We start from the raw sequence: 16,468 nt of genomic DNA on the forward strand, positions 1-16,468 counted from the left end.
CCAATGCTTCAGCTCTGAACAAAGAGGAATGGGAGAGAGAGGGGTATAATGGAAGCATGGCGGTGCTTGGTCCATGTTTGGGGTTCTCTCCAGGTGATGAGATGGACATAGAGTAGGCAATGAGTGGCATCTTCAGGTAAACAGCAATTACTAGACATAGAAAAATGAGGACCAATCCTCTAAGCCTCCATATGACCCAAATTAATAAAACATGCATTTGCTCTCAAGGTTGTTTCTATCATTGACATGTTTGAGGAAGGTATTGCTGCATGCTCGCTACCTCCATTATTTATCCACAATACAAAGAAACACATAGAAAACCTTTCACGAATGGTGAGTCAACCTGCTCATTTGTGAAACAAATGAGGCACATGGAGCCGCACTTGTGTCTGTGACTCTGTGTTCAATAGCACAATGATACACAATAAAATGCATGGCATTGCAGGTAGATCCGCAAAGTGCATTTGAAAGCTCAAGTGGGTCGGTTGAAGAAAGAGAGAAAGAGAGAGAGAGAAAGACAGAGACAGAGAGCATATGCTGAACAAAGATTGAGCCCTCCATGCCCTGCTGCTCTCTCCGGTCACATGAGAAGGAACCAGGGCCTTGAAGATAATGAGAGAGATCAAATAAAAGCATCTGCAATTGGAAACAGCCCTTTAGGCATCCAGCCAGTCCTTTTGTTCCGATCAAAACTGCCGTGGACACAACAAAATGCATTAAATAATACCGTTATCGCTCCAGTTGTTTCCATGACTCTCTGTGACGCAAGACAGAACAGGCACAGGTTGTAAGGTCAGATAGTGGAGGGCAGACGACAGGGGGCTTTAATGATCAACTAAGACTTTCATTACTGAATGGTCATGTTTTGCATGAAATGTGCAATGCACACCATTCAGTAAAGACAGTCTTAGTTGATCATTAAAGCCCCCTGTCGTCTTACATCATATAGAAGGTAGCACTTTACATAGTTTTAAATACACAATTGTAACACATTGGTTGAGTTTGTGTGTTTTTGGTACTTCCCAAATAGTGAACTAAAATATGACTGCAATTGTATTTATTGCTGTTATTGCCAGTTCAGAAATGTGTTACCCAGTACAGTAATGACAGTTTAGACTTTTGGAATGTAATCTGTAATCTGTGACCCTTGACAAAAATGATTTGTCGGAAATATCCATATCCTTTTGTTCATTTAATGCATATCTTGACTTGGAATGAGCAATATATCTTAGGCCTAGGCCTATGTCCTAGCTGGATATGAAGATGCCATGTAGTTACAGCACGGGGAAGGTTGACTGCTCATTTTCACTCTCATTCTGCTTTTTTCCTGGTAAATGAATTCCTGGTGGGACAGACTCATGCTTAGGAGGTAGACTGTGACCTCCTGTGCTTTGTGATGATTACACCCTCTTCCTCTCTCCAGTCCATCTGCCCTCCACTATCTGACCTTACAACCTGTGCCTGTTCTGTCTTGCGTCACAGAGAGCCATGGAAACAACTGGAGCGATAACGGTATTATTTAATGCATTTTGTTGTGTCCACGGCAGTTTTGATCGGAACAAAAGGACTGGCTGGATGCCTCATAAGAGGGAGGATGCCAATAAAGTAGCCTACAGTATAAAGAGGTTTCAATGTCTTTATCAGATGAGAATGAGGTACTGAGCTCTTGAGGTTCAAGCGGTTATGCAAAAACTGTAACCAGATGCATCGAACCACAAGGCCACAGCTGCTGGAAATGAGAGCCAATGTCACAACAAAATCAGACAATTTACTGCAATATGTCTACAAATTACTAAAACTAATTTTCATCCTGTTCTTGCTTGGCATGAGTGATCAACCTGGTCTCAGACTAGACGTAAAATAGTAAACAGAAATCTGGAACACTCAAAATAGCATGCCATGTTACGTTTGGTATGGTTGCATTTGATTTATTTTTTACATTTTAGTCATTCAGCTGATGTTCTTATCCAGAGCGACTTACAGTAGTGAGTGCATACATTTGAATACTTTTTTCGTAGGGTGGATAGGTGGGCATGTAACACGTGATCGAAACTCATCACAAACAACTTGAACATTTGAGCTAATTAGCAACTATTTATTACTTTTTAGCTACATCCTTCCCCAAACCCTAACTTTAACCTAACTCCTAACCTTCACATCACAGGAGGCTGCTGAGGGGAGAACAACTCATAATAATGTCTGGAAAGGAGTAAATGGAATGGTATCAAACACATGGAAACCATGAGTTTGATTAGTTCGATACCATTCAACTAATTCCATTCCAGACATTACTATCAGCCCGTCCTCCCCAATTAAGGTGCCACCAACCTCCTGTCCTTAGCCCTAACCATAACCCCTAACCCCTAGCCTAGCTTACGTTAGCCACCTAGCTAACATTAGCGTTAGCCACCTAGCTAATGTTAGCCACAACAAATTGGAATTCGTAACATATCTAATGTATTGCAAATTCGTAACATTTTGTACAAATTGCAATTCGTAACATATACGAAATGTAATTCGGAACATATCATTCTAAATTGATGATGGACATCCACAAATGAATACATACCATACCAAACATAGCTAATTTGAGTGTCCTGTATTTTTGTTTACTATATTATGTCTACCCCTGAATCCAGGTTGCAGCTATGTGTATGTCACAATTGTATGTGGCCATGTCACAATTGTAACTGATCATTGTAGCTCCTGATAAATGTGTACACTGGATTCAAACCCATGTCACCTGCTCCACATTAAGCTAAAGCCTAGGCCATGTAGACTATGCCTTCAATCTTCTGAATATGAAGAAATAACTCAACTAAACTAAATAAATAAATAAATAAATATGCTAATGAGGGACAATGTGAATAGATTTTGGTTTGCGGATTAGAATAAAACTGAAAAAAATAAAGCTATATTTAAAAGGGCAAAACTGAGCCACATGGAGTGATTAGGCCTATCCATTCAATAAAGGGGCAAACACTTCTCACCCAAACAACAGCTGTTTATTTATATCTTCTTGATATATAAATAGCTTGTTTCTAAAAATGTCTCCCCACCATTCCATTTTTCCAAGTCTCTCTCTCAATCTCTCTATTAACCTAATTAGGGGTATGTCACCCTACATCTCAGCAAGGTTTATTCCCTCCCCTCTCTCCTCTTCCCCATCTCTCCGCAACAGAATTCGAAGGAGAAGAAAGGGGAGGGGGCAGATACGGAGCGCGCGAGCGAGAAACAAAACGTGACGAGGCACCCAAAGACTCCTGTTATGCAACTGCTGACCTACTAACATACAATTGGAGACATTGAGAGAGCAAGGAGGAAATTGTAGCAAGTCCCTAACGTAATAAGAGAACAGATTCAAATTAAGCGACACAGAATTCATGCTCACATACAGGCACTAATCACAGAGCTCGCACTGTACTTGAAGGACGATCGCACATTTGAATTCGATAGTAGTCAGAAATAGGAATTGTTGAACAGAAACGTGGCTGTTATATTAGACTTCGCACTGTGGGCTTTTATTTACACATACACGGTAAGCATTTATTTTATATGGATTGCCTTTAAATGTCCAGTCGATTCATGTATATAATGTGACTTATTATTAGTGAAAACAATTCAATCCAATTGTTTAATAACACTAATTTCACTGTTATTTAGTGGCACATCGATTAGACTATATAATTTTAGTTTTGCGTGACTTTCAAGTTCACTGATATATTGTTGCAAACATTTTGGCACAACGGGAAGTGTTTATAATTTTGGTGATGGACGTTGAACCATATGTATGTTCTGTCAAGGCGAGGCGTTCTCCCCCCTATTTAGTGGCAGAATGCATAGGGGGATGATAAGGAGACGGGGGTGGATGGAATTCCTTCAGAACAAGGAACGCTGGGTGGCAGAGGCCACAGAAAACACACATATTTGGAGTAGCTTCGCCCCGCCCATCATAGTAGAGTTTTGAAAATATTGAAAGATACAATAACTTGAAATACGGTAAAATTATTTTTCTTTGGATTAATTCCTCTATTATTTAGTAACACAAGTATGGACATTTATTGAGCAAAATAAACCCGTTAATGGTGGTCTTGGGACACACTTCTCTCCATCACATGTAGTAAGTAGTTATTTGTGAAAGGTTAGCCAACCCGTTAACCCTTCCTCTGCTCAGTGGGGCATACTGAATCTAGAGGCTACTGGAGTATTGTGCCGTCCTACATCTCTGAAAACATTGTTTTGGATATGAATGATAATCTAAAGTATTGTCTGTTTCTGTAAAGTGAGCTGGATATACCGGGCATGTTTATTTCTGTGCTTATTAAGGCTACTGGGTCAAATGTAGGCTACTGGGTCAAAATCTCAAAGTCGTGACAAGTTGTTGGATTAGCCTATGGGTAGCGAATGCAACAGGGCAACAAGCTATGTGCAAGAAACTTGCTTTTGCCTTGAATGACTTCCCCGGGGATCTGTTATAATTTGCAAAAGGTACATTTATCAGAGACACCACAAAGAGTAGTGGTATGTTCAGAGACACCACAAAGAGTAGTGGTATGTTGAAGAGGGCAGAACACTTATGATGTGACGTGGATATGTGCCTGCCGTGTAGGTTATTAGTTATATTGGGAAACACTTTTGCGCACTGCGTGTCCATCTCAACCTTTAACCTATTCAGTTATTAGGCTACATGCATATAAGAATTAATACTGCACACACACTTGTTGTAACTTGTCTTATAAAAGACCACCCTGCTTAGTCTGAATGTTGAAAGTACCCCCACACTGCACGTGGGAATGATTGTGGAATGTGTGCACCCGCCAGGTGCCCGCAGCCCATACATTTGTTGTTTAGTGATGGCATGCGCACTTGTGTCTAGCCTACTTTTGGTGCCGTGGTAAGGGTGTAGGCTATTCATGTTTTTATGAAAAGTAATGCCGGAATTATATCTCACGAAAGTTCATCAATACCATGTAGTTTAGAATGTAGCCTATGGTACAGGTGTGCTATGCACAATGGGAAATTACGCAAAGCATTTGGTTATGCGTTACATTTTTGTAACACATTGCACTAAAGGCTGTAGTAATGGTGCGGGTTGCATAATAAATCATTTAAGTAATTAAAACAGATATGAGTAGGGGAGATGACGCAATCAGCGGAAACCCATAGCCTCTATTGTGCTTTGCTGAGGAGGGCTAATTGGTTGGCGCATAAGGTGGACCGCTATGCCAGCTCCAAATGTAGGTCACATTAGTCATAATGGGGAGGGGATGTGCTGCAGAGCCCCCTATAATACCAGAATAAAAACCTACCAAAATAAAGCCTAGCTGGCTTAACAAAGACACCCAACCCATTCATGCAGAACAGAAACACTGATGGGCAGCAGATAAATGCGCCTAATAAACATTTAGGTTTCCTTCATATCGTAGTGATACACAATTAGAAACATATTCATTTTGCCTTTCATACATTTTCTTCAATCCTCACCTTTCTGTGCCACACCCCATTTCTGTAGGATTCATGAATCTTTCCATAAATTGCTTGTAATTGCAATGATCAGCTACTATATTCCTTATTGTATTAGTAGGCTTACTTATTTTATTGCTAAAAACATGGTAATAACATGGCTATAATTATAATGAGGATGAGATTACCTATGTTTCACTAGAGCAGCGTGCACTATGTCTTGTTTCACTCCTATTGTAGTTGATGGTAAACAATGTGGAGTGGGGTTTACCCTAACCCGCCTGGCATTCTCAGGGTTTCCTGGCACAATGACAGATAATGAAGGATAGGGTAGGTGCTTTGTTATTGTGCTGCTGTGGCTGGGAGGGAGAGGCAGAGAAGTAGGCCAAGGGAGCACATGTGACTGGGAAACACATGGACTGCACTGGGTCACTCTTTTTTTTCCTGTTTAACAGAGGCTGATATGGCTGTGTTTATGGAACAAGGAGTTGGCTTGGAACTCCGCCTTCATGTCCAAGAATTTGTACTTTTTCTTGGGAAGATAAACCCAGTCTTGGAATCAGGATTGGATGATATTTGGGGAGACCCCTTCTACGATGTGCTACTCCAAATATCGCGATATCCAATATAATCGTTCTGCACCGTTAATGACTAAATCATTCTAGACTGTACCATTTTTGTATTGTCGCCTTCTCATTAAATAATCTTAGTGTTGCCGGGAAAAAATAAGGCTTAGTTAATTAATTTACACGTAATTTTCAACATATTGATACAGCACATCACAATATATCGTCTTGCACTTCACAATATATCGGCAATGTCAAATGTCACTATTCTATTTAATCATATATCAGCCCAACCCTACTTGGAATTTGGGAAAAACCCATCTATTTGCATTGTTCCCCCCTGGGAGTAGTTCAGTTCCTCAGTCTCAGTAAAATATTGCACCCCGTCTGGGGAGGTCTGGGGGCCTCCTCTTTATTTTACTCCTGCTCCCATTACTTTAAGAGCTCAACAAAAACAAGCTTTTGCACTCAAGCTCCACCAAATATAGCTTTGTGTGGTTGTTTGGACCCAATAATTGTAAATGGCATACATTTAGATTCTCTTTGATCACTTCACAAATGTAACCAAGCCCTTTCCTGTGGTAGAATGACTTTATATTTATTAAGTATAACAAGGATGTGTGCTAATGTTAAACAGAGCTATCAGTAACAGATTCATACTCTGAGATGCAGCTTTTTGTTCACCTTTTATCATGAAATTGGACATGGAATTCATTATGGTCTACCACAAGCGTAGGAGTGTTCCATTGAAACACAGAGCCTCGTAAGCATATTAGATGGGTGAAAAGGGAAGCAGTAGAATTTCTTACTATTTGACATTTGTTCTGGCAGGTCACACTACATTTTTCATAAAAACACATTAAACTTTCATTGGCAATCACTATCTCAGTAGCCTGCAGTTAGATATTTGATACACTATATTGAAGGGGATAGGTTTGATGCTTAGATGTTCTGATAATCAGGTAAGGGTGGCACGCAGTGCCCTATTCCTGTAGCAGTAGTGGGAGACTAAGAGCTTGTGATGCATTAATCAGCAAACACTCCAGCTCCATTCATGTCTCCAGCTAATTCTGGCCGCCCGGCAGAGGAGATGAGCAGCTTGTTTTTTTTGTTTTTTTACAGTCAATCTGTTTGCGCAGTGGAAGTGTGTTGTTCGATGAGGAGGGATTGATGTTGATATCAAATCAAATCAAAATCAAATCAAATGTATTTATATAGCCCTTCGTACATCAGCTGATATCTCAAAGTGCTGTACAGAAACCCAGCCTAAAACCCCAAACAGCAAGCAATGCAGGTGTAGAAGCACCATGGGTGATATGATTAGTTGCCCCCTTTTTTACTTTTGTTTCCATGGGTGATATGTTGTTAACGTTGGTACAGTACCCCGTTTGTTTACATCCTGCGAGGTGCTATCATCTGAGCTCATTTCCCCCTTTCTTATGTCTACCTTCTCTCAATCTCTTCGTCCCTCTCGCCGTGCATCTTTCACCTCTATAAATAGAGTACTCTCTAATTCTCTGTATCTCTCTCGCTGCCTCAACCGTGGTTCCACTGACCTATATTCCAGCTTGCTGTGTAGGCACTAGTCAGAGCCAGGGTTTACTGAGTGGTCCCTGGTTTCTGTGGTCTTTCCACTCTTTCCCTCCTGCCCATGAGCCACATGCAAATGGCTTGTAGGAATGAGGACCTTAAAGTACTACATTTAGCAGTGCATTATCAGGCCCTGTCTCAACCGTTTTCCCAGGCATAATCGTAGCCTGTATCCCTATTTAGTCTCTCCTGGGACCCAAATGACCCATACCTAGAAGGCTTGTCATCATTTTGTGGGAAGCAAAACATTTTTAATTTAAGAACTAGGGGTGTAATATCCCATCTAGATTTGCACTCATTTTGTTGCTGAATTGTGCCTGGAAAGAAAAATTGGTGTTGAACCCACATTTGAAAAGTGTAGAGCAATTGGCAGTTACATAATTTTGCCCCAGACTCCTGGGAGAATATAGCCCATGGAGAAAAAAAAACAGATTGTAATTTCATAGAGGCAGAGAGAATCAGTGTGTCTCAACTCATGTTGTTCAGTAAGAAAATGAGAGTAAATGAGGCAGGGATGAAACAACTCCTGTTGGCCAGCAACTCATTTGATTTAAGTCATTTGATTTTAAAGCATACAAGACCAGTTTAATGGAACCATGGAACAAGGGAATATAGTCTGAATGAGTTATCTCAAATGTTCCAGGAAGACTCCATCCTCGATGCCTGTTGAATTCCTTTGCTTGTCTCAAGTCACCTGTATGGAATGTCATTGATATTGAACCAGTTAGTCAGCAACACAGATAAAATAACTGGTACACAACCAGCAGAGATCATTTTGGAAACATGAAAAGAGACACTGGAAAAGCCATTTGGCTTATTCATGAAAATCTTACTTAAGATGTTTGGCTAGTGACACATCTACCTCTGTTTACCTCATTACCAGGAGAGTCCCTGCTGAGCAGGTTCCCAGACACTTCATAGTTATAAGGCTGACCACCCTGGTGTCATAATTCAGGAGAGCTTGGTACATTCTCCAGCCCCGTCCTTCCTGAGACTTGACCTATATTCATTAATTAACCCCCAACATCCTTACCTTAAAATCCCGTACCCTCTCCACCTCTTTTCCTTGGCGGGGAACCTTTGTCTACATTCACCGCCAGGAACTGGTTGTCCAAATAGAATGTGAATTTTTACATTCATGATCATTTCTATGTAAACGTAGTGGGCTGTTTCTAGAATCTAGAATTCTAAAATGGAATGAGGGGAAGCCTACCCCCACTGCATCTGTGTGATTCACTGTCCTGGCTCTTAAAATAAATCTGTCTGAAAGACTATTTAGAACAGCCATAAAATAAGTCAATAATGGCTGTTTAAAGCTTACAAATTCAATGTCCAATCATTCCATGTGTTTGAATGATGTAATTTCGGGGAGTTTACATGGTAATCATGTGCTCTCGACTTGGTTGCCAGACACGCAGTTGTGATTACAAAGGCGGAGGAATAATGTCACAAATAGCAAATGTGTAATGTCTTACTCAGAAAAAGATAGTAACTCAGAAACTACTATATTGGCCTCATGTTTATTACACCATGCAAGTCAACGTCAACATGCAGGGCTAAACGCGTCCACATGCTTCCCAGCCGAAACAGTTCGGAAGAGTTTGTGCATACATTGTGTAAGGGTACGGAATCATTTTCATGCACATTTTGTCATTGAGAAATACTGCACCAAACACCCCAGTTAGATGTAAAATTGCTCGACTAAGATCTCCTCTGCAGAAACATCAAAATTAATGACAGATTTCTTGATTTATCATAGATTCATTCTGACTATTATGAGGAAGTGTATATTGGCTATGGCATCTCAATATGGACAAAGTACTATTGCCGCTTTTTCCCCTAGTTTTCCAAGCGAAGGTATTTTAAGGGAGGGTGCAAGCACACTTGTTCAGTTTGGCAAGTCGCCAGCCAAACTGAAGCATGCTGACACCTTAAGGGGTCATGGACCACCGACAGAGAAGATCAATAGAAGGGCCATGAGGTCAGACAGTGGTTACTAGGGTCTAGTGAATATTCACTGGTTGCCAGGGGTAACAATTCAGTCAAAGCCAGACATGCAGAACATAGATGAAAGCAGGAGGATGTGAGAAGGAGCATATTATTAATTATCCCTCAAAATGATTTGATCACCAGTCATGCCAAAAACTAAAATGGATTTCATTAACAATGACATCAAGAAGATATTATTCCTTCAATCTGAATGCATAGTGGTCGACAGCAGTCCACGAGGATTAAGAGTTTTGCCTTTTCTTTCTTTGTCTCCTCAGCCTTTCATCTTGCAACCTACTGGAGAAGGAGAGAGGTAGCGCCCCTCCCAAGAGACTGACAAGCCGAGACAGACTGAGTGACCTACATCCTGCAACACGCCTGGAGCAGTACAACACTTCTCTGTCTGCTCAGCACAGCGCTCTCACAAAAAGATAGAAAAACAAAACAGAGAAAAGAAGGTTAGAGAATTGCTCAGTGAAGCTTGTCACATTCTCCACTCTAGGAACTCTTTTTGTTATTCTCTACAAGGCAGCTTTGACCCACTTTTCTGTTAGAAAGCTGAAGAGACTTGCCTAGAGAAAGGCTGAACATACATTGGATAAATGAGGGGAATTAACGCAGAGTTCCACTGTTTCTTGATCTTCTTGGCCAGTTTAGACACTTGAACTATAAGCTCATTCATTCAGTGAGATATAGCTGAATCCCACTGTTCCTTATCACCCCATTCCTTGAGTTTCCTTTCCAGTGATTGTAGCAATATTCCAAACTGTCCTCCACTGAGCAACAATGGAATGCCTGAATTCACAACTCCAATCAGCAAGCTCAGAAAATAACCTGGACAGCCTAGAGACATACTCTAACTACGCAGAGTCCCTCCCATCGCCTCAAGGAACCCCCTCTCGCCAGGGGCGTCTCGTCAAGTCCAGCATGAGTTGCAGACGCAAGCGTGAGTTCATCTCTGATGAAAAGAAGGATGCATCCTACTGGGAGAAGCGCCGTAAGAACAACGAGGCGGCCAAACGCTCCAGGGAGAAACGACGACTGAACGACATGGTGTTGGAAAACCGCGTCATGGTGCTGAATGACGAGAACTGCCGCCTGAAGACAGAGCTGCTGCAGCTGAAGCTGCGCTTTGGCCTTATCAGCACTGCCTCCTACATGGAGAAGAGCCAGCAGCTCACTAGTGGAGGCAACAATGGAGGCAACGGGAGATCCTCCACATCCAATTTCTACTCCAGCGGCTACTCCAGCAGCTCCCAGGTGATGATGAACTCTGACTCCTCGGAGACTGAGCAGTCAGGCAGCGGGGGGGGGCATAGTCAACTGGTGACGTACTCCCCCCATGGGTCCCTTTCAGACATGTCAGACGGGTCCTCCCGGGACAGCCCAGAGCCTGCGGTCTACGGGATCAAGCAGGAGGAAAGCAGCCAGGAGATGGACATTGGAAGCAGCATGTTCAACGTCCACCATAGCCTGTCCTCCACACACCACCAGGAGGAGATGGAGTCGGTCTACCACAGCCAACAGCACCACTCCTACCACCACCAGGAGAGCATCACAAGCCAGACCAGTCAGGTCCCTCCACCCACCCAACAGAGGAGTGTCATCCTCTACCGCTCCAGTAGTGCCTCCTACCCTGGGGAGAGCCAAAGGCAGCAGGACATAGATCAACAGACAGCCCAACAGCAGAGTGCTCAGGCCGGCCATCTGGCCCAGGCTCGAGAGAGCCACACAGAAAGCTCAGAGAGACTGGCAGAGGTGACCAAGCAGATGGAGAGGAAGACACTAGACTCCCCTCCGTACCACTACTCAGACTGCCACAGCGAGGCAGGAGAGGGGCAGGTGTACAGAGCTCTGCAACAGGAGCAAAAGACACAGACGGGCCTCGCTCCAGACATCCTCCAAAAACAGGAGGCCGTCACATCCCACCTGTACCACAACCAGGCTAGTCACTGCTATCTTAGCACCCAGGACGAGGAGCCCCCCATACTGACCTATGAGGGCGGGGCCAGGAGTGAGGGGTACTACCAAGAACATTCAACCTTAGGCAAAGACACCTCCTCTAGTGACAATGACCCCCGCAGCTCTGACAAGGAGACCTCCACGGACGACGACTCCCCGTCCTCCTCCCTATCTGACACCGGGAGTTACCTCCTGCACCTGTCTGTCTCACACCAGCCAGGGTCCCCTCTGCCCTCCCCGCAGGACTCCTCCCAATGCCAAAGCGGGGATACCCAGGCAGAGGTTAAGGGCACTGCCCTGCCTCACAAACTGCGTCTCAAACACAAAGCCATGAGCTCCCAGCAGGACTCTCCCACCACCCCTCCTCCTTCCTCTATCCTACCCCTGCCCCAGCACCCTTACCTGGCCCTCACGCAACAGCAGAGCGGCAAAGAGAGGGAGAGGGAGAGCCAGCCCCCCACAGGGTTCTATAAGCAGCCGTCCTCAGCTGAGTCAAGGAAGGAGAGTGGGGAAAAGGAGTCGTCAAGCGGACGCCGTAACAACAGCCGAGACTAAGTGCCTATAGAACACTTGAGGGCAACACAAATTTGTTGAGGTTCCTTACATTGTGAGGTGTCTCTGATGCTGCCTTAGATCAAAATACGCTCTTTCCCTTTCCCCTCCTCAATCTCAATCCACTATTGTCCCTTTACCCCATCTACACCTCCCTCACCTTCATGTCCTGGGACTAAAAAGCTGTACTGAAGCCCCAAACAGGGCTGGACTTCTGGGGGAACAGTATTCTATGTGTATATATTGTATATACACTTTTCAGTTCTTGCATCTTCTCCATAATTACAGAAGGACTTTTGTTTGTAAATGAGAGGAGGAATGAAACTCTTTCATATAGTTTTTCGTCAAACCACAGTTGGTCATTTCAAATGAGAATATAAGTTGACCATTATTGGAATTGTATTGTCAGCTTTCAGTGCCCCTCCTATGGTGCACATCTGGCTTTAGACAAACATAGCAGCAACATTCTGGGAACATTCCCTTGACCAAAGATGCAACACAATGAGAAGTTCCATCTCTCTTCTCTAACCCTACCTCTACCAATCCATATTTCCCTTCCCATCTCCATGATCTCACACCATTATCTATCTTGTTCAAGCACTCGGTTTGTATATTACTGTAAATTTACCAATAATTTATAAATATATATTTTTGAAGAAAACAAACAAATGTCACAACAATGCGACAAACTGTTGAGGCAAGAAAGGACTTGGCCGTTATCATCCTCTTTTTGTCAGAATTACTGTACAGTCACATTGTGTCTACTGTTGCAAACTCCACTTAAGTTAAAACGTCTTTAATGTCATCTCTTTAGCTCTGTTTCCAGAAACATGGCCGATAGCTTTTGAAATGCAGCTTACCTGTTATTGCAGTGGATCTTTAAGATCTTAGACAGCATTCAATCAAAGTCAATCTGAGACAGAACTAGGCTGCTGGCCTAAAGTTGAGCATCATCAACAGTCTAGACTTCCACTGTTCCCATCTCTTAGCCCAATGTATTTATTCCTATGCCCACATCTGCAGAAAAGCCAATAGGAACATAGACTAAAATGTGAATGTGTATAAACCTTAATGTGTAAAAGCTCAAGTAAAAACCGTAAAGTGGGGAAATATAGGGGAGGGAGTTAGTTTAAATATAGTAATATAATCTAAATGATATCTGTATGATATTTGAACTCTGAGTGAGGCCACCTAGTCTTCTCTGCAAATCAACACACTACACAATGCACTGAGCTCAGAACCTCAGGCTTCTGACCTGACGTCGATCCACTGCCCTAGAGACATGGCGTTAAACCCAGATACTAGGTAATTGGATCTCTGAAACAGAAGCTAATTTACTACATTACACAAATAGCTCTTGACATTAGAAAAACCTGGTTTAGAATAATCAGAGCTATTGCAATTACGTTTTGTAAAAACTAAGGACAATCTCTACTTTGTTAATGAAATAGGGATTTCCCCTTTTTCTAATGTGCCTCTGTAGTGTAAAACATGGGGCATCCACCCCCGGCCTTTATTGTCCTCGTTTTGGGTGACAATGAGAAGCCTGCACTGAACCACAGTTTTATAAAGTATACAGTGCCTTGCGAAAGTATTCGGCCCCCTTGAACTTTGCGACCTTTTGCCACATTTCAGGCTTCAAACATAAAGATATAAAACTGTATTTTTTTGTGAAGAATCAACAACAAGTGGGACACAATCATGAAGTGGAACGACATTTATTGGATATTTCAAACTTTTTTAACAAATCAAAAACTGAAAAATTGGGCATGCAAAATTATTCAGCCCCTTTACTTTCAGTGCAGCAAACTCTCTCCAGAAGTTCAGTGAGGATCTCTGAATGATCCAATGTTGACTTAAATGACTAATGATGATAAATACAATCCACCTGTGTGTAATCAAGTCTCCGTATAAATGCACCTGCACTGTGATAGTCTCAGAGGTCCGTTAAAAGCGCAGAGAGCATCATGAAGAACAAGGAACACACCAGGCAGGTCCGAGATACTGTTGTGAAGAAGTTTAAAGCCGGATTTGGATACAAAAAGATTTCCCAAGCTTTAAACATCCCAAGGAGCACTGTGCAAGCGATAATATTGAAATGGAAGGAGTATCAGACCACTGCAAATCTACCAAGACCTGGCCGTCCCTCTAAACCTTCAGCTCATACAAGGAGAATACTGATCAGAGATGCAGCCAAGAGGCCCATGATCACTCTGGATGAACTGCAGAGATCTACAGCTGAGGTGGGAGACTCTGTCCATAGGACAACAATCAGTCATATATTGCACATCTGGCCTTTATGGAAGAGTGGCAAGAAGAAAGCCATTTCTTAAAGATATCCATAAAAAGTGTTGTTTAAAGTTTGCCACAAGCCACCTGGGAGACACACCAAACATGTGGAAGAATGTGCTCTGGTCAGATGAAACCAAAATGGAACTTTTTGGCAACAATGCAAAACGTTATGTTTGGCGTAAAAGCAACACAGCCCATCACCCTGAACACACCATCCCCACTGTCAAACATGGTGGTGGCAGCATCATGGTTTGGGCCTGCTTTTCTTCAGCAGGGACAGGGAAGATGGTTAAAATTGATGGGAATATGGATGGAGCCAAATACAGGACCATTCTGGAAGAAAACCTGATGGAGTCTGCAAAAGACCTGAGACTGGGACGGAGATTTGTCTTCCAACAAGACAATGATCCAAAACATAAAGCAAAATCTACAATGGAATGGTTCAAAAATAAACATATCCAGGTGTTAGAATGGCCAAGTCAAAGTCCAGACCTGAATCCAATCGAGAATCTGGAACCTCACTGAGCTCGAGCTGTTTTGCAAGGAGGAATGGGAAAAAATGTCAGTCTCTCGATGTGCAAAACTGATAGAGACATACCCCAAGCGACTTACAGCTGTAATCGCAGCAAAAGGTGGCGCTACAAAGTATTAACTTAAGGGGGCTGAATAATTTTGCACGCCCAATTTTTCCGTTTTTGATTTGTTAAAGTTTGAAATATCCAATAAATGTCGTTCCACTTCATGATTGTGTCCCACTTGTTGTTGATTCTTCACAAAAAAATACATAATATATATAATAAATTATGTTTGAAGCCTGAAATCTGGCAAAAGGTCGCAAAGTTCAAGGGGGCCGAATACTTTCGCAAGGCACTGTATGTACCATGTTTAGCTTTTTGCCACTTGTGTATAAATGTAAAGCTTTCCCTCTCTCAGACAACACTGTAATGTTAATGTCATTGTTTTATTTGTTCTGTGTTCTGTTACTATCTTCGTGTGTCTTTCTCATATTGACCGATGATGTATTTGCGCCATACCCCCATCCTCCCTTTTTTTTCAATGAGTTTTAAATCAGTGATGCTTGTGTTTTTGCTGATGGTTTCATGAAAAAGATTCTAAAAAGACAAAGATGCAGACGAGACTTGTGTGGTGTTTAGCAGTAGGTGGTGTCTAGGTCGCCACCACCCCTTCTTTTTGACATGGCTGTGTATGTAAAGACACTAATATTCATCATGGAAGATGGATGCATTTCAAGATTGAAAACAATAAAAAAGGATGTTGAATTTCTCAACATATCGTACAAATATTGTCAGATTTCTCCTTTCTTTACTTTTGTCTATGTGGGTTACACACAGTTCAAGATGGGTCTGTTTGAAAATTAGCTGTGCGTATGCCAGACAGATAAAGACCAACACCTCCCTGTAGTTATCACTTGATACTGAATACAAACGGGTTCATAGGTTAGATATAACACTGCAAAGAATAATAATAACCATATGCCAACTAGCGTAATAAACAAAAACTAACTATAATTTATACCAGAGCAGCTGCTGACAACCAACATTCTTCTATGGTCATTTGAATCACTGCCTACTAATTGAACACAGCCACAAAGCAGAGCCGCAAGGTACAACGATTAGATGGACACAATCTAAATCAAGACAAGACGCAAATGATGGCCTAACCTAGGTGTTTGTAACCACAGGCATGTTTAACAGAGACTCTGAGTCCTCATCTCTTTTAGCAGGTGTGGGGACACCCTGTTTCCAGTCCTCACAAATAGCTTGGTTACAGTCGCTCCCTGGGCTCCTTACTTTCCCGACACACAGGATTCATTTGAAATGAGAGGAGCTTTGGAGTGACACACTGACACATTTTCTAGACAGACCGCCTGTCCGACCTCCCTGATGTAACAGTGGCCTACTTCCTGCCGCTAACTCTCTATAAGCCCGCAGACCTACGCACGCAGGGCAGAGATGTCCCGTACAACCACACTAAACACACAAACGCCCTCAGACGTACGAGCACGCACATACACCTACAGATTATGACCCCCC

At 42.5% G+C, this 16,468-nt stretch overlaps 1 protein-coding gene across 1 annotated transcript; it reads left to right on the forward strand.

Annotated features, from left to right (window-relative positions):
• The first annotated feature begins 3,282 nt into the window (after positions 1-3,282).
• Positions 3,283-15,715, forward strand: LOC109893435 (filaggrin-like). The gene is made up of 2 exons (XM_020486662.2): positions 3,283-3,538; positions 9,887-15,715. The coding sequence occupies exon 2, from the start codon at positions 10,395-10,397 to the stop codon at positions 12,123-12,125; it is 1,731 nt and encodes a 576-aa protein (XP_020342251.2). The 5' UTR covers positions 3,283-3,538; positions 9,887-10,394; the 3' UTR covers positions 12,126-15,715.
• The last annotated feature ends 753 nt before the right edge of the window (positions 15,716-16,468 follow it).

This window comes from Oncorhynchus kisutch, linkage group LG10 (genome assembly GCF_002021735.2).
Source record: "Oncorhynchus kisutch isolate 150728-3 linkage group LG10, Okis_V2, whole genome shotgun sequence".
NCBI classification, from domain to species: Eukaryota; Metazoa; Chordata; class Actinopteri; order Salmoniformes; family Salmonidae; genus Oncorhynchus; species Oncorhynchus kisutch.

Excerpts from the sequence above, each read along its gene's own strand:
- LOC109893435 (XM_020486662.2), top strand. The coding sequence starts at position 10,395 with ATGGAATGCCTGAATTCACAACTCCAATCAGCAAGCTCAGAAAATAAC.